Source organism: Microtus pennsylvanicus, chromosome 21, assembly GCF_037038515.1.
Source record: "Microtus pennsylvanicus isolate mMicPen1 chromosome 21, mMicPen1.hap1, whole genome shotgun sequence".
In the NCBI taxonomy this organism is placed as follows: Eukaryota; Metazoa; Chordata; class Mammalia; order Rodentia; family Cricetidae; genus Microtus; species Microtus pennsylvanicus.
This window is the reverse complement of record NC_134599.1, coordinates 23403615-23430751: the sequence shown is the minus strand read 5'-3', so window position 1 is coordinate 23430751 and position 27137 is coordinate 23403615. Positions and strand designations below refer to the sequence as shown.

The following is a 27137-nucleotide window of genomic DNA, read 5'->3' as shown; positions in this document are numbered from 1 at the left end:
ATTATAAATACATAATAATAAAATGTATAAAATAAAAATGATAAAAAGTAAATTCACAGGGTATGAAGATTAAAAAAAACAAACCCTGTAACTGTAATGTGTTACCTTAACCACACCTGCCCCTTTATGACCTAATAGGGTCAAAGGTTAAGAGGGGTGACACAGCCCTCAAGCTCACTGTCACCCTGACTCCTTCCTTGCCAACACTTGGAAGGAAAATGTGCATTTTAAGACAATATCATCTATATACTGGAATGGATTTGAGTGTGCCTGGGATAGTCTCAACCATGAATGACAAAGTCAGAAACAGCATAGTCCCGCGGCTGGCAAAGGTCTTGCCGCAGAGTTAGGAAGCTTCAGCATTGCAGACCAGCCTGGGAGCGGGTGCTGCACAGACCAGGCGGGACTGGAGGAGCGCTTCACCAGGAAGACTTAAGCACTACCACAACACAGAATTTATGGTTCCTAAATGTTTGTTTTAACTAGTGTTGAGAACACATATTTGACCCCTTGTGAACTTGACCCCGGGGTCCCTCTCCCTTCTCTTCAGTGTCTGTGTTACAGGACAGGATTTTCCAGCCGAGCCTCCCACTCCAGCTCCCAGAACTGGGGCAAAGACTGAAGACGCAGACAGGATAGCCCTCCCAGCAGCTGCTGTGGTAAACTTTGCGGCAGATGTATTGGCAAAGCAGCTGTCAATGGTCATGGCAGGCCTGCGAAAAATATGTGATCATCACGGGCCTCTCTCTCATGCTGGGCTAGTGAGCCAAGCCAAAGGGGTCAGGAGACAGCCCGAGGGTGCCCTCAGGGTCACCCACCCTCCACAAGCCACACCCCCCTGAATGCGACGATTGACAGCAGCCTCTGACACAGAGATTTTAAATATCTAGATCTCCTCTGCATAGAACTCAGTAAGCCTTTCTAGGGTTGGTTTTCAGATTTTCTTTTCCTTTTTTTTTTTTTTTTTTTTTACTTTGGTTTGGTTTGTACCCCCGCCCCAGCATGGGCTGAACGCCAATGGAAAAGCAATGGAATATCGATTTTCTGTTCCTTCCTAAGGAGAGAACAAGTCATCTGATGGGCCCTGAGCTCCGTGAGTAAAACCAGACTCCGCACTCCCTGCAGCTGGCTGCATCTCTCCCCTATTCATAGAACCTGGCACATGATAAAAACTAAACAGATATCCGTTAAATAAATGAAAGAACCATGCATGCGTTTACAAAGGTCTGCAACGTGCCAGGCACCCGCTTGGAGTCCTGTCTGCCATCGTTCCTCTCCCCTCTGCCTCACCCTGCCAGCCCCACTTCACTCCCCTAGCCTTTCTTTTGTGTTTTCTGTTCCCACATTCAATCTCCTCATTAGATCTGAACCCGCTGGCAAAGTTGGTCTCTGAGCCACATTAACTCTGGAAAAACATAGAGACAAAAAAAGACTAGAAGAAACAATGATGAGGTAGTTTAGACAAAGGGAAAAATGCAAAAACGAGGAGGGGAAAATGTCACACATCAGGGGTTTAATGTTTCCACTCCGAGGACAGTCCCTTAAGCCACAAAATCCTTCTATAAACGTTGTCATTGGAAGGAGAACACATGGGATACCGTCGCTTGATCACTACCAACAGTCCCCAATAGCTGGAAAGACATAGCCCATGCTATGACTACAATTCCCAGAGACACTACACAGACAGGCGGTGAGTGTGAGTGTGTCCGTCTGTGTGTCTGTCTGTCTGTGTGGAAAAGCAGCAATAACATGCAATTTGGCATCCCCACACAGGGACTGTGGCTGGAACCCCAGGACCACCATGGTGGCCTGCACAGAGGCATTCTTTGCCCTGTGTGGATCTGCTGCCTGCGTGCTTCTCATCTCTGGTTTGCAATTTAAGGTTCACTAAATCTTCCATCTTCTGAAGCATTTACCCATGGCACATTTAAATTAAATTTCAATCAACTCAAAGCAATCCAGGCTGGCCCAAAGGAATGCATTATTTTCTTCACTGAATTAATCAAACAATGAAGACCACAAACACATCCAACCCCCTAAGCAGAGATTCTTCTGGCTCAGTTGACATAACCTATGTAAACCCTTTAAATTATCCTTAAAGTATGGGAACTATCAAATACCATGGGTTGTGCACTGCAATCTACCTATACACTTGGTGATGTTGACCCATCGCTGGCTTTGTGTTCTTGCATAATAAATTACATTCAAGGACAGTTGTCCTATCTCGACAAATTAAGGATAAAAGACTGAAAGGGATCCGCACGTCAATTCATTTTGTCATCTGAGTATCATTGCCATTTACTGAAGTCATCTCACTGGGGAAATTGGTGGAAGGATGCTTCCTATCACCTCCTATCCATTTTACAAATACTTTAAAATATTGTCCCCTGAGCAGCAAGCTCTAACACAAAGAGAGCTAGAGACGGTATTGAATGTTTCATGTGTATGTGTGTGTACACGCGTGCGTGCAAGTTCACACGTATGTGTGGACTTGGGTAAGTGTAAGTTTGCACACGTGTCTATAAGTGGACATAAAAGCCAGAGGTAGATGTCTTTCTCAGTTCTTTTCCACTGTTTGCTTGTTTGTTTGTTTGTTTGTTTGTTTGTTTGTTTGTTGAGTGACTTTCCTGAACCCAGAGCTCACCACTTTGTCTAGACAAACTAGCCAACAAACTCCATACATCCACTGTCTCCACCTCCTAGAGACAGGCACAGGCTCATAACTCCATGCCCAACTTCAAGCACCAAAGATCAGAACCTTGTTCCTCATGTTTGCACAGCAAACACTTTATTGACTGAGTCATCTCCCCGCGTTGCATATTTAATCTCCTGTAAAGTCTTTTCAAAATAAACCATTTGAAGGTACATAATAACACAATAACTTTAAAGGAAGACAGATTGGGCATCTCTAGCCTCAAATTCCAAATTCAAAACTTTCCGAGTACCAATCAGACACCACAAGTGGAAAATTCCATACCTGACTTCATGGAAACAGTCCAGTCAAAATGCGAGCCCACTGAAAATGCTGTGTAAAATTACCTTCAGGTTATATATAAAGCATATATACAAACACATCTCTTTATATATAAACACATATTCAAATAAAATCAAAGTCCCAAACACTTGTTTGGCCCAAGCATTTGGCCCCAGACATAATGGATACACAGTGTAGTTGGGAAGGAAAATCCACATTGCTTTAATAATAATAATAATAATGCACACACAGGGAAAGAAGAAAGTCATGTTATATATAAGTGAGAGTTTACTTGACTTGATGCAAAACTAAACTCTAAGAGTCTCTGGTCTTGGCATGACTTTCCACCCATTCCTTTCACCTTGACACCTTCAGCAATCCAGGGGAGCCTGGTTTTAGTTTATTTATTTCTGGAGAAGAAAATGTAGAATCAGAGAGACCAGGTACATAGCCACATAGCTGGTGAAGGGTTCAGCATCAAACATGGGTCTTCTAAACCTAAGGCCTTTCTGGCCTCATGCAGCTCATCCCTGGATACAAGTGGATGGGACCAATGTTAACTCTGGGGGTCCTGTCTAAAGACACTGGTTCCTTCATCTTTCAGGACACACCGAAAAGAAGACTCCCATTAAAACCACCCATCTCTGGACTAGAGAGATGACTCTGTAGTTAAGAGTAATTGATGCTCTTCCAGAGGACCCAGGTTCACCCACACTGGGCTACTTAGAACTAATTACCTTGTAAGCCAAGGGGATCTGACACCCTCTCCTGGACTCAATGGGCATTGAACTCCCCCCATATACATACATACACACATACACACACACACACACACATACACACACACATACATATGTATCACTATAAAATAAAAAAATAATCGCATAAATAAAAGTAATAATTTTAAAAGCCCTCCTCTCATAGATGCTACGCTTTGAATGGTGTACTTAGCTGCCCAGGCTCTGTTTCAACAGCAACACAATTATTCCTGCAAGGAGTTGTGATTGGCGTTTCTAGCACTGATCAGAGAAACACGAGGATGGACAGGGGAACTGAACTGTCTACATTTGTGTCATCTACAGCGTCATCCACAGAGGCAGAAGGAAAAATGAACCCGTCCGAGGTGTATGTCACAGGTATCACGAGACGTACACAGTACAGCCACTTCCTCCAGGTCCAACCACAACTGCGCAGTCCTAACTCTCTCAACCCACAAGTGACTCCTCCTTCTAGAGCTGCAGGGAGCAAAGCCAGCTACACACAGGCAGACATGTGTTCTTACCTCCCTGGCCTGGAGAAGCAGTAAGCCATGATTCAAATGCTCGCTATCGAGGTAGTTTCTTTTTTATCTATCTATCTATCTATCTATCTATCTATCTATCTATCTATCTATTTTATGTGCATTGGTTATTTGCCATGGGTGTCAGGTCCCCTGGAACTGGAATTATAGGCAGTTGTGAGCTGCCATGTGGGTGCTGGGAATTGAACTCAGGACCTCTGGAAGAGCAGCAGTGCTCTTAACCACAGCATGCAGCAGCAGGCTCTGTTGGTTTGTATGTGTGTGGGGTGAGTGGGTGAGTGTTTGTATGGGTGGACATGTGTTCCAGTACATGTGCACGTGTGTGCTGTGCACATAGGGACCACAGGCCAACCTTGAATGGCATTCCTCAGAAGCCCTCCACTCTGTTTTTTTGAGACAAGGTCTCTCATTCGCCTGGAACTTACCAATGAGGCCAGCCTGACCAGCCAGCAAGCTCCAGGGAGCCACTTGTTTTTGTCTCCCAGCTGTTTCAGGCAGGGTCGAGGGATTGAACTTGGGTCCTTATGCTTGCATGGCAAACACTTCACCAAGCAAGCTCTCTCCCCTTCTGCCCTATGTGTTCAGCCTTCACACAGCAATACCTCCCTGCCTTGGGGCTGTCACAGGCCGAATGTGTCTTAGCAGCTCTGAGGGAGGTGCAGTTACTGGAGAAGCAATCCTAACAGAGGATAATGGCTGCCACATCTGTTGATTCTGCCAGTATGATCCAAGAAGTTAAGAACAGAAAATAAAGCCAGGTAGTGATGGCACACACCTTTAATCCCAGCACAGAGGCAGGCAGATAGATCTCTGTGAGTTTGAGGACAACCTGGTCTAAAATGTGTGTGTGTGTGTGTGTGTGTGTGTGTGTGTGTGTGTGTGTACTCCTGATCAAAGCCCAAACCCTAAAACACAGAGATGAGTCCTTTTCATCCCCTTAAAACTCCTCTGTTTATTTCATGAACTATAGGTATTTTTCAACAAACAGGGTCACCAGAATGACTGCATCAAGTCTTTACTCCTCCATCAGTGTTATACAACCCAAACTAATACACAAGGCGCATTGCTGAGTTTTCTTATATATCAGTAGCAGCTGAAATTTTGGACAACTCCAGTCCATACAACAATAGCTCAAGCTCTACAAAAAAGAACAGAAAATGCTTACTTTGGGGCTAGACACGATTCAGTGGTTAAGAGCACTGGCTGCTTGTGCAGAGAACCTGGCTTTAGATCTCAGCAGCAAGATGACGGCTCACAACCATCTAGAACTCTTGTTCTCAGGGATCTGACACCCTCTTCTGGTCTTTGCATGTACTAGGCACATACATAGTACACAGACATACATGCAGGTAAAACACTCATACACATAAAAAATTTTTAATTTTTTAAAAAAAATTTAAATTTTTTTAAAAAACTTTTAATGCTTACTTTTTCTAGAATGGAAGTAATATTTTTTTATTCTCGGCTAACTTGTCAAGGGGATCTCAGTATACATTTAGCTTCATCTTTACTTTACAATGTTTATAAGGAATAGTCTTCAGTGTTCTCAAATCTATGTGTATTACTAATAAAATAATATCATTAAGCCTGCATATTACCTGGGGAAACCCCACGTGCAGGAAGATTCTGGAAAAGAATCTCAGAGATGGAGGATGTGGGTGGCTCTTTTTTAATGTTGGGCCTGCTTAGATTAGGTCTGTAATTCCAGAAAGGTGGGGGCGGGGAGTGTGTGGCTGTCTATGTTGATGCACAGTGTACTAACAGCTCATTGGGAAGGAGCTTGCTCAGCACCTGGGTAGCCTTCAACTCAGTCCCCAGCACAGCAACTATCCCTGCCGGATTCCAGGCAAGGATCTCGAAAAGAATGTTTCTTATTGGTTGGCGCCATGTTTAAATTAATCGTATTGGTTCTAGCACACAGACTACCCTCAAACGGGACCGACCCTCCCCCCCCAGCACTTGACTCAAGTGAGGCAGTGATGAACGCCTGGGTTGAGTGCAGAAAACACAGGCTGGGTGGACCTGCATAACCCAGTCCTTCCTCGATGGTATTACAGGCTACAGGTGGACTGTATTTCAGATTACAACTCCTGAGGGCAGTACCTTCCTCTTCAAGAGGCTCCTGTAGAGCCCCCCACCCTGCCCTGCCCCCATGCACACATACAGCCCCACCTGACCCGCTGTGCAAGGCCGCTGTGAGTACAGCAACTTACGTTTGGTGCACCTCTGAGAGCCAGGAGCCTTACTCCAGCCATGGCAGCATTGCCCTCCGCAGACATTGATCCTGAAACAAAACGAGAGCCCTGAGTCCAGCGATGCTCCCTTCCCAAAGAGTCAAGCTTTCAGAGCGTTCCTGAAAAGCCAGTCTCTTGCTTCCGCATTCCTCTGGATTAGAGAGAGCTCTAAGAATACTCGGGATGCCCAACCCAAAGCTGCCTAAGTGGAAAGGCTAAGGGACCATTCATTCACCTGCGAAGGATGGAGGAACCAAAGGGCCTGCATACCAAGGGCATAGAGAATAAATCCAAACTTCCAAAATAATGACTGTCTTCATCCCCAAATTAAAACAGAGTCAAATGTATTCTGCATATTCTCTGGGTCACTTCGATTCAGAGAGAATCACACACACACACACACACACACACACACACACACACGAAATCACACCCAAGGGATCCAGCCTTGAAGAGGGAGAAAAGTCAAATGTCCAAATTAAACCGCCCTCACCACAACTTGTGATTGATGGGGGAAAAGCTGTACAGTAAGGATACCGAATAACAAACTCTCCAAGCCCCACTGCTGTCCATGACCCTGAGTCTCACTGACCCTGACCCCCTACCACCGTAGGACGCCCACCCCACAGGTGCCAGGAAATTCAAGTCTACAATTTCCAGTATGCCCAAGGAGAGCTGGGTCTTAAAAGCCAACTTTCACTCACAATCCCTTTTTCATTAGGTAAACCAAAATAAAAACCGAGTTGCAAAAAGTTTAATTGATGCCTTGGGATTAAGCTCTAGTGACTTCATGTTTACGCCCGTAGTCTAGGAGCAGAAGGGTTTGCGCACTGGAGGTTACGCCCCGGGGAAGAAATAAATGCCTTTTGTGTTTCCCCCGCAGCTCCTTAACAATGCACTCGGAGTTAAACGCCAGTAAAAGGGAGCGGGCTTCCCCCGCGCTCGCCCCTTCCCGCAGCGCCCCCGGTGGGGAGGAGAAAATCCCCGAGCCCCGGCGGGTCCCCGCGCGCGAGGCGGGCAGAGAGTGGGCTTACCCCTGCAGCTGTTGCTTCTGCTGAACCTGCAGCCTGGAGCCCCCGGCGCTCTGGGTGTCCTGCTGCACTTTGGAGCGCACGACTTGCCTGCCATGTTTGGCGAAGCGGGTGACCGCCGGCTGAGCACCGGCCTTAGAGTGGAGCTGCCGGCCGGGCGCCCCTGGACGCGCGGGCTCGGGTGGCAGCGGTGATCGCAGCCCGGGTAGGGCCGCGCCGTTCGGCTGGCTGGTGCGCCGGGTCCGCTCGGCTGGGGGCCCGGCCAAAGAGCGGCTGGAGGTGGCCGATGAGCTGCGGCTGTACCTGGCGTCCAGCGCGACGTTGAAAGTCCGTGGGGGCCCAGCCAGAGGCAAGGCTCCAGCCGCCAGCCCCGGGCCCGGGCGCACCACGTACGTGATCCTCCGCACCCGGCCGTGCGCAGACCACGCTAGTAGCCCTGCCCAGAGCAGGAGTCCCCACCTGAGCCAGGCTCCCGCCATCGCGGGCAGTCTCCGGCCGCGCCTCTCGCTCTGCCCCGGCGCACTCGCTCCTTTTCCCCAAGGACTCGGCGGAGAGCAGGGACGCGCAGCGGGGTGGAGGCCGACTGGGTGGCCGCAGGGGAGGGAACTTTGCGGGCCGCTGAAAGGCAGCGGACCCCAGCCGGGAGCGGTGGCGAGCAGGGGGGCGGGAGTTGGGGTGGAGAGTAGGGGAGGGGCGCGAGCTGCCCAAGGTAAGGGTCCCCTGGCTCAGCTGGGGTGTCGCGGGGTGCAGTCGGGGTGCCACAGACGCCGACCTGCGAGGGTGGGAGAGGACGATCGTGAGCGTTGGACGCTCGGAGGCAGCCCCGGCTGCAAAGTCTTTTAAAAGTTTCTTCGCCCCGGTGGAGCCGTGTGTCAGATCTGAACAGCCAATCTGCGGCAGACGTGACGTCAGGCAGCAAATCCTAATTGGGGAAAGCTTGAGATGAGCCCGAAAACGAGCCACCACCCTCTGCATCCAGAGATTAGGGCTGTGGGTCGGGTGGACTGAGGTCCCTGCTACCCGAGTCCTCGGCCCCCAGTCCCTAGAGAAGATAAAGAGCTCAGCAAGGTGCCGGAACGGCCCTTTTCTTCTCGCAGCCCTATAGATTTGGGCTATACAATTGAAAGTTCAGGCACTTTCTTCCCCGAGTTTCCTCGGATACTGTCGGCAGGAGCCGGATTAAAACACTAGGTCGGGTCCCAGAAAGGGCTATCCGAAGTAGGCTGAGCTGTCCACTGGATCAAAAGGAAGGTTCTCTTTAGGATGACACTCCGTGACTTGGTGGTACCCTAGTTCTGGTATTGGAGGGTCGAGAATTCAGGGCAGGCAGCAGGGGGCGCTCATGTAGATGAAGAAAGTCGCAGAGGCTGCCCTGGAGGTGGTCCTCACAGAGTGGAGCTTTTAGTATTCCTCACGTGTGTAAGGGGGGGATGCGGGGGGGGGGGGGAGCGGTGAAATAGAGTTTTGGAGAAAACCGGGAAATGACATCTTTACTGCTAACGTCTAAATTAGAACAATGTTATCAACAAAAAACATGCTGTTATTCCATGCCTGAAATCTAAAGTCCTTGATAATAGCTATATATATATATATGAAAGAAACGAAAGAAAGCCTGGAGAAATAGCTCAGTGGTTAAGAGCACTGGCTGTTCTTTCAGAAAACCTGGATTAGATTCCCAGCATCCACAGATTGGTTCACAACCATCTATAACTCCAGTTCCAGGGGATGTGAGGCCCTCTTCTGAAACACCCCCCCACACACACACATATGCAGACAAAACAGAGATGCGCATAAAAGAGACAAATTTTTAAAATCATAAATTAAGAAGAATTTTTTTCCAAGGCTTTGGTTTTCTCTCATATTCATAATTTTGATTCCCCCCTTTTTTTTTATTGCTACCAGCTTGGGTCAACTGGTAGCAAGTGAGAATGATTTAAGAACCATTGATGATGAAAACGTCGTTTCAAGTTGAGGAAATACGTACAGTACATGGCAGAAATACTGGTGTTTGATTTCAACAGACCGGCCTCAAGGTCAGCTACCTGAACACCGGCTTCCTTCAAGAGCGCTGTCCTCGAGCCACTGCCATCAAAGAAATAGACCTGGCCCAGCCTACAATGAGTTCCAGTTATCACAGGGCTCAGGCATGTCGCCTCTACTCCCAGAAACCCTGCTGCCTCGTCACACATCAACTGGGCGAAAAGTCCCCTCTAGCCTTCACAGTTTGTCCCTCTGTGCAGAATAGTTTGAGTTCAGCCTCAGAGTCAGGTCAAAGTGAACCCGGAGGAGGGTCAAGACACTGTCTCATGTCTGCATCAATGAAAAACACAAGACAAGGGAGGAAATGCCTGTCAAGGCCCTGCTGTGCCAAAGGCACAGATACACCGCATCCTTGTATCTCTCTGGAGCTACAAAGTATCCCAAAGCGCACAAGGACTTTGGGTCAAGGGAAACTATCTGATTGGAGAAACAAGATCTAAATAAAGCATTTAAGAAGATAAACAACCGAATTAAGTAACACTTAGAGAAAAAAATAACAGAAATCTCACAGGGCAGGATTTGATTTCCGTGATCCTATATCATACTAGAGCCGATCATTCTTTGTCATTGTATGTTCAATTCACAACAGAAAACCGTTTCACAGCTGCAATCCAAACCTGCCCGTGATGATTGTGTGTGTCAGACAGGGATTTTTCTAAGCAGCCAGTTGCAGTGCACAGGCCGTGGGGAAGGAAGCATGAGGCAAGGCTGAGAGCATTTCGGTAAGGGAGGCCGTGGCGTGGGAAGCGAGGAGGAGGGGTTGACAAAGGAAGCTCAGAAATGACTCAGGACGGCATCGCCAGCAAGAAGCCTTTACTGGTCTTCAGGAATGGATGGATCTTTCTGGCAAAATGCCTCCCAGGACCAGGATGGATGACATATGCCAACGCTGCTTCCAGGACAGGAGAAGCAGCTGTCTGCAGAGGTCACAGCTGGAAGCGGACTCTCGGGACCTAACCTTGCTACTTTACTTTGAGCAAGTCATTCCACCTGTCTGGATTTCTGTTTTCGGATCATCAGAAGGCTCTGCTTGGAATTTTCAATGGAACTAGCTTTTATTTTGGCTCTTTGATTCCAAAGGAAAGTGTTTCCTAGGGAGATAGCTCAGAGAAGGTAAGAGTACCTGTTAGGCAACCACAAGGACCTGAGTTCAAATCCCCAGCACCCACACAAAAGCAGAACATGGTCACATGAGTTGGTAACCCCAGAACTGTACGAGAGGGAAAAGGAAACAAGAGGAATTCTGGGACTTGCTGGCCACCCACCTGGCTCCAGGTTCAGTGAGAGACCCTGACTCACTGAATGAGGCAGAAATGTTAGCAGGGAACATCCAATGTCCTCCTCTGGTGTCTGAACAAGCATAAAGGCAAGCGTGCACGTGCACACACACACACACACACACACCACTTACATATACCATGCACACACCAAAAAGAAAAAAATTACAAATGTCTTTTCTACCATTGAAAATATGCAAAGCAATCTTTCTTTCTCTTGACAGCAGTGGCGGGGAGGGGCACTTCTGATGCATCTTCATCCAATTTATAACCTCCTGCATGAGTAATCTCCAGTGGGAATGTTCACACCATCCCTTGGAACCCATACACATGCTAGATCGTATGTGTGTCTACACAACCATGAATATTCAAGTCTATGCAGCCCTCGAGTGGAGTTGCTGGCAGATAACAGCCAAGTCACAGTTTTCCACACAAGTCTCTTGTTATTTACAAAACTAGGAAGATAATCCTCAAGAATTGTGCTACATTCCCTGTGTAATATTACACAAAGTGGCTGCTCATCTCAAACACTGAACTCACTATTAATCCTGAAAGTGAAAGCCCAGTTTCTGTCAGGGATTGAGATCAGCCGTTGCCAAGTCTCAACCCAGCTTAATGCCACAGACCCTCGTCCCAAACCCCTCTAGGGTTCAAGGTCCATTTATGTTGGCAGTACACAACTTCCTTGTTCAAAAACCAAGTCTTTAAAGATCTCATAAAACTTCTTGGACTTCAGATGGTTTTTAGAAAACAATACTCAGATGAGCTAAGTGTAAATGAATCAGAAAAGAGGATCACGTTTCCCATTAAAACCCGCGGGTTTGAAGATGAGGGAAGAGAGAGAGGCTGGCAATGGCAAACATTTCAAAGCACTTTGAGACCATTAGTCAAACTCAGAACGCAGCCAGGTTCCCTCATCTCTGCATTTTATGAGTTTTGTAATTGAAAATCTTTTCCTACATTTAGGATTAGCTACAAATCAAATTTTGTGGCTGTCCGTGATAAAAAAAAAAAAAAAACCCTGCTCCCACACATGTTTTCTCCAGCCAAGGATTTCATGGACACCCTGCCCCCAACTTGGTCCTCTCTAGTCTCATCAAGAAATTCCTAGAAAGAGAAAAGGAGAGGCAAGGTGAAGGGACAGCTGTCAAAAAGTCATGAGTCTGTACTCCACATGAAGAGGGAGGCCGAGGGACAGAGGGAGGGAAGAAGGATGCTACGATCTGCATGAGAGCCTTCCAAAGACCCATATCTTAATGGCTTGGTCCCCAATGTGGTGTGACAAGGAGGTGATGGAACCCTTAGCAGAAGCAGCGCTTTGTGGGAAGTCTAGTGCCATTGGGGGTGTGCCTTCAGGAGCGATTGTGGGACCATGATCTCTTCCTGCCGCTCTTTTGACTTCCTGAGTCACGAGATGAGAAGCTTGGTCTGGCACACATGCCTGACATGCTGTGCCATCTCAACAGAGACCAAGAGGAATCATGGACCGGTTCTTCCAAATCCATAAACCGAGCAAACCTTTTCACTTGTAAGTTTATTATCCAAAGTATTTCATTAGCTCAACAGAAGAGAGCTGAGTCATACAAGAGACAGAGAGAGATAAGTTAGATGGGAAAAGATACATAGTATAAGGATGGGCAAAGGGGGCAGTGGGAATAGAACAAAACTGAGTCATAGGAGGGGAAAGGCAAGGGATCAAGGAATGAAGATGGGCACAGATAGAGATAAAGAAAGAGGGAGAGGAGGAAGGGAAGAAAAGAAAGGAAGGAGGGAGGGAGGGAGGGAGGAAGGAAGGAAGGAAGGAAGGAAGGAAGGAAGGAAGGAAGGAAGGAAGGAAGGAAGGACCTACCAGTGAACATGATGTCTCAGGATACTCGCTCTGATTCTGGAAACCTTTTCTGAACATCAGCGAGTTCTGACCCGAGAAGGTCATCCTGGTTTGACCAAGAATTAAACTCACACCTGTACAGTATGGCTGACTGCCTTGCACCTCACACAAAGTAGAAGAGACAGTCAGTTCCACTCCCTGCATAATGCGGGAGGTAGAGAGGGAATCAACTCCAGATAGACCCCAAATAGGTGCCTAATTCCTTCTCTCAGTCCTCTTTCTTGCACTGCCAACTGTTCTACCAGAAACCAGGAGTAAAGGCCAAGCCTTGTGACACACACCAGTAATCCAAGAACTGGGGAAGCTGAAGCAGGAGAATCAGGAGTTCAAGACCAGCCTGAGCTGCACTGTGAGACAGACTCAAAGATGAAAAGGTGGAGGTAAAAGGATTAAACGTGTATAACTTCCTCCGTTACACCTGGCTCAGTTTCCAGAAATAACATGAAGCTGTACAGATAAAGATGTTAGAATCTGCCTGCAGAACTGTGTGGGATCTGACAGAGACAGGCTTGCCTTGAAAAGAAACACAAGGTACTTCCAATGCAGGCAGCAATAAGGCCTGAGGGTTCCCCAGCATTTCCTGTCTTTAAGATACCTTTAGCTGTTCTTCGGTAAACATTTTATCCGCCAGGGTCTTGAACTTGCCTTTGCTGAGACTTTAAAAAAATTAAAAACCGAGAGGTCTGCCGCCGCTGTGCACATATAAGCGAATATGTGGTGAAAAAAAAAAAGGAGAGAAAAAGAAGTGGGGCGATTCGCGTGCTGTGGAGACGCAAAGGCCGTGAGGAAATCGCTGAGGTGAGCAGCCGGTGCTGCCACTTAAAGCCATGTGGTATCTGGGCCTGGGCAGTGAGGGCCACAACCGGGGTCTATGACCTTACCGCAGTCGGGGTCTGAGTTGAAGTCCATGACCCGCCTTACCTGCAGGGACCCTGAGGACATCGGAGTCTGGGCCTTACCTGAGGCCATGTTGACGTAGGAGAGCCTTGCTGCCAGGCCTTTTTCTCCGAGAGGCCTGAGTTGCCGCCAGAGGCCATAATGACTTCCGGGCCTGAGCTGCAATCGGGAGCTTCCTCTGGCTCCTTAGCCATACACAGGTGGGGGTCTATGTTGATGTCCGTGGCTCCTGCTACCACCAAAAGCCACGTGGATGCCCCTAAAGCCAAGTCCATGTCTGAGGGTTGTGCTGAGCCCCAGCGGCATGGGCACGAGCCACTGCAGTCTGAAAGCTGGCTCTGCTCTTCCACGAAGCATGGCAGTGCCGGTGGTGGTGTGGTTGCCAGAGAGCTGGTCCTGATGGGTTGGGGGGAGGCTGGCTCCACCTCTCACCTGAGGGGAGGGGTCCCAATAGAGGCTTGGGCTGACCAACTCAGCTACCACCCAGACACACAGTCAGGGCTTTGATTGGGCACACCCCAACATCTACCCCATCTATAACCTGCAGGGGCGTATGAAGGAACTGGTCCTCTGGAGCTATAGCTGCAGGATCTCCATGACTTAGGGCAACAGCTGGATCTCTGAGAGAAGTCTCGGTGAGGGTCCAGCATTGATGGAGTAGCAGAAGCCAGAGGCCTTGAACCAGACCAATGACTCGTTGTGACGAACACTTATAAGCAAAGCTGTTTGGGCAAAAGGGTCTACGGCGAGGGACACTGTAGCTTCCAATGCCGCCAGGATGATGGATGAATACAAGATGGAGAGGAGAGCAAGATGGCGGAGCAACGTGGGCTTTCTTTCGTTTTATTACTTTTTTCTTTTCTTTTGAGGGGGGAGGCTCTTGGGGTGGAGGGTGGGCATAGAAGGACTGGGAGATGAGTGGGATTGGGATGCATGATGTGAAATTCCTAAAGAATCCATTTTTAAAATTACATATATGAATATATATATGTATGTATATATGTATGTACAGAATTTACATAAATTCTATAGTACTAGATTGCAGGTCAATGCTCCCCATCTGTTGTCGTGTGTGTGTGTGTGTGTGTGTGTGTGTGTGTGTGTGTGTCTGTGTCTGTGTGTGTGTGTGCTGTCTAGGAGCACCTCACCCTGACAGTCCTGAATCTTCACTACAAAGTGTACAGATAATGTAATAGCCAGACAAGTAATACCACGTGTGGCTGGCATTGAAAAACCACTTGGGGGAGGGGCACCAGAGACCTGGCTCAGGGATTAAGACCCGCTCTAGCAGAGAACTTGCATTCAGTTGCCAGCACCCATAAGGGAGTTTACAACCATCCATAACTCCAATTCCAGGGGCTCTGTCGCCCTCTTCTGGCCTCTGTGGGCACTGCAAGCACACCATGCGCATATATGCATGCAATCCCCATCTGAACGCTGCTATTACTCTCATCCCTTGCTCTCCCACCCATCTCAGCTCCCTGCCCCTGCAAGTGTCTTTCCTCTGTGCATGTGTGTTTATCCTCTGTTGAGACCCGGTGGGTTTAACCAGGGCCAGCTGTATGACCGAGAGTTTGAAACTCTCCATTGGTGCTTGGTGGGTTTGCTAGGGATAACTCAATGATGGCCATGACGCCATCCATCAGTGGCCACAATTCCGGTAGAAGGCAGGGTTGTGCCTCTTGAGTCCCTTCCATTTATGGTTGTCTATCGACAGGACCATTCTTATGCAGGCTCATTGATTGTAGCTGACGGCAGTCGCATTGACTTCCGGATATGCCCAGAAGGCAGCATTCCACATCTCTTCTTTCCACCCCTCTTCCCCAAGGTTCCTGAAGTTTTGGAAGGGATAAAATCAATGTCATGCTTAGGGGAGCATTCAGCCTTCGTATATCAGCCCCACGAGCAGGCATGCGTCTCTGCATTATTGCTTTGTGTCAGGAGCTGTGGAATCCTTGAGCAAGCAGGAAAAGTGTGGCTGCCCTCCCAAGGGAGTGTGTATTGTTTGGCATGGGCACAGTCATATCAGAGACCAATGTCTCAGAACCATAGGGAAGTTAGCAAAGCCTTCCTGGGGTCCACATAAATGTGTTTAGGAATGATTGAACAGTGTGCGCAAAACCTAGAAACTGCAGCTTCCTCATTCTGAATGTTTACAGACTGAGACGGCCTGCTGAGAGGACCTACTTCCCCCATGACTGGCTGTAACCCCCACCTGCCACACAGTTGGTGTTACCCCATCAGAGAACACACAGTCCGCTTTACTACAGCTTTTCTGTGTACATGTCTGTGTTTCTGTCCTTTCTCCATCCCCTCACTCCATTCAGGTTCCCACACCGAAGCCAAACAGGACATGGTAGCTTTTTACTTCAAAGAGAGGCTTCTCTGGATAAGGCTGAGAGTATCATTTGTCTGTGAGTCTAAATATAATTAATTACAAGGTCGTTTGGTGTTGTGTCCATTTAACTAAACTTACACTACTGGGATCTTCCTTAGTCTGTTACTTTCCCAGGCGTGAAGTTATGATGTGGTTGTTGTTTGGCTGGTTGTTGGTTTGGTTTTGTTTTTGTTTTTTAGTCTGAATTTATAGTATCATAAACGCATTCATTCTTGCAGAAAGGGCCTGAAGTTCAATCACAGAATGGTTGGTTACTTCTATAACAGTTGTGCCACTATCACACAGTTGGGCACCTTCTGTCCGGTGTATTGGTTCTGTAGTTTTTAAGTTTACATCCAGATATGATCATCAGAGACTCGTCTCCCCCAGCAGCCCAGATAGCACATTCTGGTGCCATGAAAGCTTCCATGTCAGCTTGGGCTTGGTTTCTCTGTATCTTGTATTCAACATGTGTGCTGTCTTCAGCAATAGAGTCTTGTCATTTATTTCAGATGGACAATCAAGAGAAATAACAAGCCCATGTATTGTTTTGGAGGGAATCTAGGGCCTTCCTGGCCAACAACTCTAAAAGGGTTATCTCATACCTGACCCTGGGATTTTTATTTAATAATCTATAATTTCTATAAGCGACCTTGTCCATCTTTTCAGGGTGTTGCTCTTTATTTTATTATCTTTCAAGTTATGCTTTTAAAATTGGCTTACAACATAGTATCTCTATATGACAAATTCACGCATTCTTTTGTTTAGCTACCCCTCCCCTCCATCTCTTCTCCGCTATCTCTCCCACATCCCTTTTTAAACCTCTCCACCCCAAGTATTCTGCTTCTCTATTTCCATATTACCTATGTTCGACTACCCCCGCTCCTTTAGGGGACACCATCCCTTATGGCTTCTTTCTAGTTTCCTCGCTTCTGAAGCTGCTTCAAGTTAAGCACAACAAACTCAAAGTTTGAAGCTAGGGTCCCCACAGTGGAGAACGTGAGGTACTTGCCTTTGTGGACCAGGGTTCCCTCACTCTGGGTGGCTGTTTCTCTCTCCATCCACTCACCTACCTGTTTCCTAATTTTGTGTCTGTTTACAGTGGAATAAAATTTTGTTGCATCCTTGTCACTCGCGTTTGTTCTCCACCCATCAGCTGATGGCTTCCAGGCTGATCCATTCCTAGTTCCTGTGACCAGGGCATCCATGACTATGGATAAGCTTGCGCCTCTAGAGCAGGACATAGGATCTTTGGGGTAGATACTCAGAAGGGTACAGATTGCTCCTAGTAGCTCTGTTTCCGGAATTTTGAGGACCGGCTGTGCCGATTTCCATAGTAACCACTCCAGTTTTCACTCCCCCCACGAGCGAATGAAGGTGCCCACGTCTGTCCCTCCATCCTTGCCAGCATTTGCTGTTATTGTTTCTTGAGGGCAACCCTCCTGCCTGGGAGAGAGGGAATCTCGAAGCAGTTTTAGACGGAATTTCTCTGGTGGCTAATACTGTTGAACACTTTTTAAACATGATCAGTCATTTGCCTTTCTTCTTTTGAGAACTCTCTGCTCAGATCAAGAGGTTTTTTTTTTTATTGGTTTCTTCATTGTCTTGATTTTTTTTGAGATTTTTTTGTGTATTCTAGATATTAATCCTCTCTGTGTTATATAACTAATGAAGAACTTCTCTTATTCTGTGGACCTTCCCTTGACTCAGTAACTATTTGCTTGATGTACAGAAGTTTTTTCAGCTTCACTAAGGACCCGTTTTCCAATGACTAGTTTCAATTCTGGGTGAATGATGCCATCATAAGGAAGTTCTTACCCAAGCCTATAGGTTCTAGCAGATTCCCTATTATTTCTTCTTATTCAGAACGCTACAGCATTAAATATGAAGCTATATAATTAAATAACATCCCATGGAATCTTAGTTACACCTTTCCCTAATATCCATCAAGCCTCACTGTGCCAATGAGGTAGGTAAAAAAAAAAATTGGGCCCCTGAGATGACTTAACACGTGAAGGCACTTGCCACTGAGCCTGATAGCCTGAGTTCTAATCCCCAAGATGGTGGAAAGAGAGAGCTGACTCCTACAAACTGTCGTCTGACACACACACACACACACATGCTGTGACACGTTTGCGTATCTGCATCCTATGGGTGTGCACACACAAATACGATACACACAAACATGCTGTGACACATTTGCATATCTGTACCATATGGGTGTGCATACACACAAGTAAATAAGTAATCATTTTTTAATGGGTTGTTCCTGTGTCAAGGGGGAAAACAAACCACTTTGGATATACCCCAAACTAAGATGCATTTCAACAAAGAAAGCTACAAAGCACGTGTCTTTTGATCAGACAAAGTCCTCCAATTTGCTTTTATTTCATTTTGGAATCTCTGTTTTGAACACGTCTGTGTTCTTTCGTATAATCCATGGGATTTTCCTAGTTTCTCTGATTGAATTAAAGTTCAAAGATGCTCAGACAGCTGCAAGATTGGTTGAGTGCCAGGTGGGTAATAATATTCTCTATAACCAAATACAGTCGCATATAAATGGCGGCCCAGTTTTAAAAGGAAATTCCGGCTTCAATGCTTCCCCTGGTTGTTGAGTTACTGAAATTGTTTCTTTATTGAAATTTCAAATCATTAGTAATATGAATTATCTATGCAATTCCTTTTATTGACGGTAAAAAAAAATCATACAATAGCCCCAGAGAGGGTGGGAAAGAAGACCTGAGTTGTGGGAGAGGGAACCATAGGCACCCAGTGTGCATCTGTAATCCCACCATGGGGGGAGGTGGAGACAGGCAGATCCCTGTTGCTAGCTGGCCAGCAATCCTGGCTTACTAGGCGAGCTCCAAGCCAGTAAGAGAGCTAGTCTCCAAAAACCGGAAAGGAAGAGGAATAAAAAGTGGTTGGGACCTGAGGAATAGTATTCAAGGTTGTCCTCTGTCTACCACACACAACTTATGTTCAAACGTGTGTGCCTACACACACATGAACACACATATGAACACACATACACGCAATGAACACACATACACGTGAACACACATATGAACACACACGTGAACACACATACACACAATGAACACACATACACACATATGAACACACATACACACACACATGAACACACACACAACATAAACACTTGGCAATGTTTCAGGATGTATTCTTTGCCTCCCATCAGACTGATGAAGGTATTACCCAAAGGGAAAAAGAAAGGTGGGGGGGGATAAAGATGGCAACCACTAATCCACATCAATTCCGATGTTGCTGGGTTTTGAAGACTCACACTTTTTCCAGCTAGTGTTGACCTATTCCCTCGGCTGTCTCATCTACATCTTCTCACCAATTTTTCCTTCTCTTTGAAAGAAAAACAAGCCCCCAACACTTCACTAGTGGGCAGAAACATGAGGTCAGACTGCTGCCTCCGAAGGTCCCCTCCTGCCACCCCTTCAGACACCCTGACCCCCTCCCTGGAGTCCTCTGAGACCCTGGCCTTCGCTGCTCTTCCCGCTCAACTCGGTACCTTCCATCCAGGCAGACTCTGGACGTGTCACACGCACATTAAGCACACGTCCCGCTGATGACAACTTTATTTTCACATTCTTGGTTCCAGCGAGAGTGAAAGCGGGTCACAGGTATCAGCAGCTGAGGTCGGGCTAGGACACTGACTTGCTTGTCACTTAGCTGTCTGCAGTCAAGGCGCTACCAAGCCCACTTCATTCCTCAACATAAACCGTTCCCAGTAAACCAAGCAGTGGCGCTCTGTAGGGTGGAGAAAGTTTCCTAACCCCGCGCTTGAACAGGGGTTTGAGAAGTTCTGTAGAAAGAATTGGGCTGAGGTTGGCTGGGAACACTGTTCCTCCGACAGAACTCCCTTATTCAGACACTCACCGTTCCATACCATCCTTTCCGTGGCCTTCTTAGTTTGCCCTATTAGCGGAGACCAGGACGGGCTCTGGGACTGGAACTAGTAAAACCCACAGTAACAGTAACGCGGGTGAACTGAGGCGCGCACAGAAATAACTCCCCCCCCCCCCACACACACACACAAAGACATGCGGCTCAGGAGGAAAAACCTGGCTTTCTAAACAGAGAACCGAGACCAGTAAAACCTGCCCAAGAGTCTGGCGTCCTTCAGGTTTCCTGGTTTTAAGACTCAGGTTTAAAAAGCTACTGCTGGGCAGGATCGGGTTACACGTGCCAGCTGCCTGCGACTTCACACTTAACCCTTTCCCGCCTGGACCGCAGGGCGCTTCTCTTAGAAATAACGCTGCCTTCCTTCTGTTCCCCAAGGGCTTTCTTCCCCATACCTGAGCAACTGGCCGAAGCCCCAGGGGAAGCCGCCTGCACCCACAGCTTGCCTCAGCTTCATGGCTGGAGGCCTGTGTAGAAGGCCTGGTGTGTCCTGGTTCCGCTGTAACACAGTACGCGATTCACAGAACGCGATTCATGTGGAATCCCGGGTGTTTTTAAATAAACAACCCTTTACACGCACAATAGCAGCAGGAGTCCAGCAATTAGAAAACTAACGGTCACCCTTGCTTCAAAATCAGGAGAGGGGTGGATTTGTTGGCTCTGTCATTTAGTCAATGCTTCATTCATTCCTTATTTATTTATGTTTGGCTTTGGAAGTGGCTGCGCTGGGCACAAACCCTCAAACTCTACTACTGTGTTACCTCCTAGACTTCTGTTTGTTGTTGCTGTTGTTTTGGTTTTTGGTTTAAGTTTTTGTTTTGTTTTTCCTTTGGGGGTTTTGTTTGTTTTGTTTTTTTGTTTTGAGACATGGTCTCCCTCAGTAGCCCAGACCAGCCTTTCATTCCCACCTCTGCTCCACTTCCTGAGCTCTGGGTCTACAGGTCCGGGGATGCAACAGCCATTGGGGGAGGTGGGGGACTTTTTTCCCCCTTAACTGTGAATGAAGAAAAGATTTGAGACAGGTTTTGCTTAAGATCCAATACTGACAAGATCCAAGGTCTCTCTCTAAAACTTCAGGAAATTATCTTTGAAAGCACAGGGGAAGTGCTTTCTTCAATTTGCCTTCTTGCAGCGAATTGCCAGAAAATTCTATAGGAGCGTGCATGCAAGCATCTGCAGAATGTGGATATACAATCCCAGATATTTGTGTACTGGGAGAGAGTAGACGGCACAGGGAAGAGACAGCTTTGGCATCCCGGGCTCCATTTCTGGTTCCTTTGCTAAGCCTGGAGGAGAAACTGGGGCCTCATCTAGGATGGGCAGGTAGGAACTAAAGTGTTGAATTCCCCGCTTTTATGAGGGAACATTTTTGAGGTCGCTCAGTGCTGTCCTGGGACTGCTTCTCAGCTGGAAGCTGTTAAGAGATGGATAAGCTGGGCCTTAGGTATCTTTAGAGGTCCGTGGGGGCTGCCGTGTGAGTTTATCACTTTCTGGTTGGGCACACTGAATGATTTCTCTGTGATCATGAACGGTTTCCTGGCCACTGGCTCTGCCTCTACAGATTTACTGCCTCGGTTCTTCAAGTCAGAGGAAGCTATTCCTAGAAAAAACGGGTCATTCTCTAGGAGCTTTGTAATCAAAGATGCCAGAGAGAGGAGTCTGTTCAGTTCTCCCCTCCTCGGAGAGACTGAAAAGACAAAGTGCAGGTACTCTCGCAGAGAGAGCAGACACGTGAGATGGGGGATGTCTGTTACTAGAGCGCCTAACCTTGCCAGCATGAACCATCAGTCGTGGCAGAGGAGGTAGCATGGGCGCATTTGAAAGTTTGGAAGTACAAGCATCCTAATGTTAAAAAGTTAGGAGACTGGTTCAAAGCAACCCCCCTCATGCCTCACAGCATCATGGTAGCAAGCAATAGGTCACCAATTCACTAGCTTAATGTTCACCGCAACCTCTCAGCCATCCTGGTAAGATTGCACACGGCCAAAACTAAAACCCAAAGCCACATCCAGCCCCCTGCCTGTACTGTAAATAAAGTCTGACTGAGACACAGGCATGCCCATTGTGTAAGCTGTTTTGTAATACGTTGGCACAGAGAGTTGCACAGACCCTTGCTTCGTTGCAGAGGTGTGACTGCCGTCACCCTCAGCAGTACCGAGTGGCAGACACAATTCAGAACTCAGACACAAGCAAGCATCACGTCTTGAGCCTGTGGGAGTCTCAGGAAAACCCTCCCGGTCCCATCTTCCTGATTGCACATCTTTTGTTAAAAATGAGATGCTTGATGCGTATTTCCAGCAGGGTGACATTCTATCCTGGCCACCTTTCCTCAAAGTCAGCTTTAAAACACTGGAGAAAATGGAATAGTAGATTTGGCAGGAAATTAAGTTATCTTTATCCTCTTTATCCTCGGGAGTCAAAAGGGGAGGAAGCCAAAAGAGCTGGTGGAGCTCAGCCAAGCAGGCCAGGGACCCTAGGGGCATTTGCTGATGTTTTGTAAATTAGACCATTCAGTTTTAACAACACCTTGGGACAGGGCACAAAGGATCTTTGCAACAAGGCTGTACAGCATCAGCGTGGAGCTCTGGAAGGAATGCCCAAAGGCCCACAGGCCCAGTAAAACAGTAAAGTAAAAAATATTTGCTAAGCAAAGAAAATGTTGTGTCTCAACCTTAATTTTAGTTGGTAGAAAAAAAAAATTCTCTACCCCACCCCCAGCAGAGGTAACCTACTCCGAAAGTGTTTTAAGCTGAGACATACTAATCTGGCATTAATGAAAGCAGAAGGGATAGTCTCTCAACCTGAGCCTCATCAAATTCTCACCGGGAAAAAAAAAATTAGCTTGTGATTAAAAAAAAAAAATCCAAAACCACTCACAGAGTGAGGTATCGGAGTTAACAGAAGCACCACGTGTCAGGATCAGTCTCAGGAAGCTTTGGTATTTGAATTATGTGTGCGTGTGAATGGGTACATACATGTGCATGCCATGACACTCATGTGAAGGCTCTCTCCCATGGGAGTCAGTCAGTTATCTCCCTCGATCATGAGGGTCCTGGAAATCAGACTCAGCTCATCAGCCTCCAGGCAGGCATCCTCACCCCCTTAGTTATCGCATGAGCTCGCAGTTCAAGAATTTTTATGGATCCTAGAAAATTTCAAAATATGTTCACATCTGAATACAACTGGTGCAAGTGCAGAATAGAAAAGACAGGTAGATAGCTTGAAAGTAGGGGGAAAGGTTATCTACTTGATTTCCGGCTTTTCTTTTTTTCTTTTTTTTTCTTTTTTTTTGCCAACAATAGAAAAAGCTAGAAGGGGAAGAATGTCTCCAAGATGCTGGAGGAATAGGTGAGGGTGTGTAATTACATAAGAGCAACACTTACCTCCAAGAATGAGGGTGAAATGGATTGTATTCAAGTGAATAAAAACCAAGATAGTTTATCTCCAAAACATCTGAGAAGCCAGGTGTGGTGCACACCTGTAACCCCAGCATTTGAGAAATGGGGGATCAGAGCTTCAACAGGTAAAACAAAGCAAACAAAAAGAGATCCTTAGTAGACTGACACATGAAATCACACACGTGTGCGCACACAGACACACATATGCACACATGCACACACATATGCACACAGACACACATATGCACACATGCACACACATACACGCATGTACAAGCACACACACACACACACACACACACACTGAATTAGAAAAACAAGGAAAGCATTTAGAAGGACGATCTCCATTCTAAGAAGGTAATTATGTGATCAAAGAAAATAGTAATTGCATTAATAAATCAAAATAAGCATCAATGCTGATAATTACATCTAATCTTCAAAGTCATCAAAACCAGAGCTAGAAGATCTGGGCTCTCAAGAAGAGGCTGTAACATGCTTCCTTCTTTTGTTTATTGTTTGTGGTACTCACATTACTCAGATTGGCCTGGAACTCACCGTATTGACCAGGCTGGTTTTGAACTTGTGACAGTCCTCCTGCCTCAGCTTCTGGAAGGCTAGGATAATAAGCATGAGTCACCATGGCCTACTCCTGTTTTCTGTTTCTATACCCTCTTGAATATATTACACAGAATATTTTTAGTAGAAATGAAATAGCCTGTAACTGGAACAAAACTGAAACACTAAGTTTTAGGTAGGGGTTAAATTTTACCATTAAAAATGTTAAAGGGGAGGCTGAGAAGTTGGCTTTTAAGTTAAAAGCACTCGCTATTCTTCTAGAGAACCCTAATTCAACCCCCAGCACCCACATAACAGCTCAAAACTGTCTGTAGTTCCAGTCCAGGGGATCTGATGCCCTCTTCTGGCCTCTCTGGATACTAGCCACACAGGTTATGCACAGACAAATACCCATACACATAAAAAAAAATAGAGGAGGAAAATGAACCAAAAAAAATAGAATTCTACAGGACAAATAGAATGTATAAAAAAAGAGGCCAAACCAAATCCAATATGACTTCTCAGTGGCCACAAAAACAGAAACAAGTCGAGCCTACTAGTGAGAAAGGAAGTTAATGCTTAACAACCTAGTTATATTTGTTATGTGAAAAACACACTTAAAACAGAAGTGTGCCAAATGTTTAGAGAGCAGCACAATTGGAAAAATGCATAAAGCAAATGAGATTTTCCAACGAGGAGGGGGGCAGCTTCCTGTCTGCTTCCTGGTGCAACCATTGAATTCTCATGAACGGGTGTACTGACACTGAGAATTAAACAGGGAGACAAACAGGGTCAGAGCATCTTCCCACAGCAGAGAGAAGTGTGGCGTCAATCCGTACCGGCAGAACTCACTCAGATGTTAAATCTGGTGCTTAAACAGGAGGAATCGAAAGTAAATACAGTTTGCTCCTCCTCACATGTGGTTCTGCATTGATAATGGCGTTTATAAGACAATCGGACAGTATTTTAAAATGACTTGCATTTGCAGACAGAAGACTGAATGAATACTAAAATCCTAGTAATGGCCTTCTTTGAAATACTAGGATGATTAAGTTAGACACAAGAATTCTCATATAAAATTATGCAAAACTGTAACTGCACAATAACCAATCTATTCACCTGTAATATTAACTGTAATGCAATAGGATTAGGAGAGAAATACTGGGAACATGTGTGACTTGTATTTCCTATGTGTGTTCTATTTCTCAATTTCTTTTACAATGGGCAGTCTTATCACTACATGACATGATAATTTCATTTTAAATCATGTGTGTGTGTGTGTGTGTGTGTGTGTGTGTGTGTGTGTGTGTGTGTGTATTTTCCAAGATCCTGATGATGAAGAATTTGAAAAATGAATCCCTGGAAAGCCTTAAGAAACAAAAAAATCACTAGTCTAATTAGGAGGTAACTTGATATAAAGCAACTTCCTCCAAGTTTCAAGACTGTGCAACGGAGTGATGCACAGAGGTTGCTGTGGCAACAGAGGTATGCCTGATGAGGCTGGCGCTCACTGTGCTGTCTGGAAGAATGCAGAACTCCGAATCAGAAAAACCATCCCTTTGTGCCTCTGGACTTGGTCCCTCTCGCCCCTCCCTTTTCTCCCTGCCTCTTCTTCCTTCTCAGCCTCCCTGCATCCAATGCTAGGGAACACTGGGCTTCCTGACTCCCTATCTCTTTGGGGCTCCATCCAGCACTGCACTTTCCTGAGGACATCTCTCAGTGAGCATCCTGGAGAACAGGGACTGGTCCACTTCCTCTCTCCAGTTGAATGAATGAATGAATGAGGGAGTGAATGAATGAATGAATCTCCTCAGTCTCTTGTGGTTTCCTCTTCATCTGCTCGGCCTTTAATGAAAACAACTATCAACACTTTCTGTTCCATTTTCTTCCCCTTTTGTACCCCCACCCTCCACGAGTTCTGTTGCCTCAGCGGATGGGAAATCCCTGATGGAAAAGCAAGCCCTGGCTTCTCACTCTACCTCCGGATGTTTTCCACGTCTGTATTTCCACCTGCTTTCAGCTGAACCCACAACATCCCACCCTGAGACTGCTCAAAGCCAAGCTCCTCCTCTTCTTGCCGGTCAGTCCTTCTTCTCCAGCCCAGTTTGGGCACCACCAGGGCCTCAACATCACACCTCCGTTTCCAAGCCTTTAACAAACCCTCAATCGTAGTTAATGATGCCATCCTCTGTAGCTCGGCAGCATCTTCCCCATGCTTCCATGAGAGCAGAGCTCGCAGCATCGGATGCAGGGGGTGGGTGGACAGAGTGACAGGGAGGTAGCCTTCAAGAGCTGAGCATAAGCGACCTAAGGCTTCCCTCCAGAGTGAACCTGCAAAAACAATATGTGAAGGAAAAGAGAGAGAGAAAACAGCCGTGAGGTTCATGGACCAACTCTTTCTACCACCAGCAGCTGTGCCTTTTAGCCAAAGACGTGAAGGCGGCTTCAGAAAAGCTGCATCAAGGGAAGCAAGGCTGCCAGGGAGTCAGAAGCTACACGTTCTGGTATTTTCCCGTCTATTCTGCAAAAAGATTGTAATGGTGGGGGTGGGCACATTAGAATCCAGGCACTGGAGCGGCATTGTCCCAGCTAGTCTCTACCAACTGTCTGAAAGACAACTTGTATATTCCCTTTATTGGTAAACCTTAAAAGAACCAGTCACACTGAGGTGTGTGGGGTAACCTGCAGGAGGTATGCGGTGTAACATGCAGGAGGTGTGTGTAACATGTAGAAGGAGTGTGATGTAACATGCAGGAAGAGCGTGGTGTGGCATGCAGGACGTGTGTGTGTGTAACATGCAGGAAGTATATGGTGAACATGCAGGTTTGTGTGTAACATGCAGAACTGTATCACCCCAGTCACTAAGAAGGAGACACAAAGCAGACCCTCCTGTCTAACTGGTACACTGTCTATAATTTGAGTGTGCTTCATAGCGTCATAAACTCTGATTCAAGTTCCAGTGAAGCTAGGGAATCCAGTAGCCAGGTCTACCTGGCTGAGTGTTCGTCCACCCATCGCTTTACCACCCCTGGGTGACAACCAGTTAGCTTGGCTCCTTACCATTGATCCTCTTCCAAACATGTGCCACAAACATGTCTCCTTACCCTGGATCCTCTTCAAAACACGTTCCACAAGAGCTAATGCTCCTCTCCCACAAAACCAGGAGTGGGTAAACGTTTTCTACAGAGTTGATATTTTAGGTTTTCGGGCTCTAAGATCTCAACTACACAACC

The 27137-nt window shown here is 46.7% G+C and overlaps 1 protein-coding gene across 5 annotated transcripts in view; it reads right to left on the bottom strand.

The window, feature by feature from the left end:
• Positions 1–8108, bottom strand: part of Ltbp1 (latent transforming growth factor beta binding protein 1) — a 381235-nt gene extending 373127 nt beyond the window's left edge. For 4 of the 5 annotated variants that reach the window (XM_075955859.1, XM_075955860.1, XM_075955862.1 and 1 more), the window contains exons 1-2: positions 7543–8107; positions 6488–6558 (exon numbers count right to left, since the gene is read on the bottom strand). In XM_075955859.1, the coding sequence (XP_075811974.1) occupies positions 6488–6558; positions 7543–8018 (547 nt within the window). In that variant the 5' untranslated portion in view covers positions 8019–8107. Of the gene's footprint in view, positions 1–6487; positions 6559–7542 lie in introns of all 5 variants that reach the window. The other variant, XM_075955861.1, reaches the window with a different exon arrangement.
• Between the last annotated feature and the right edge of the window lie 19029 nt (positions 8109–27137).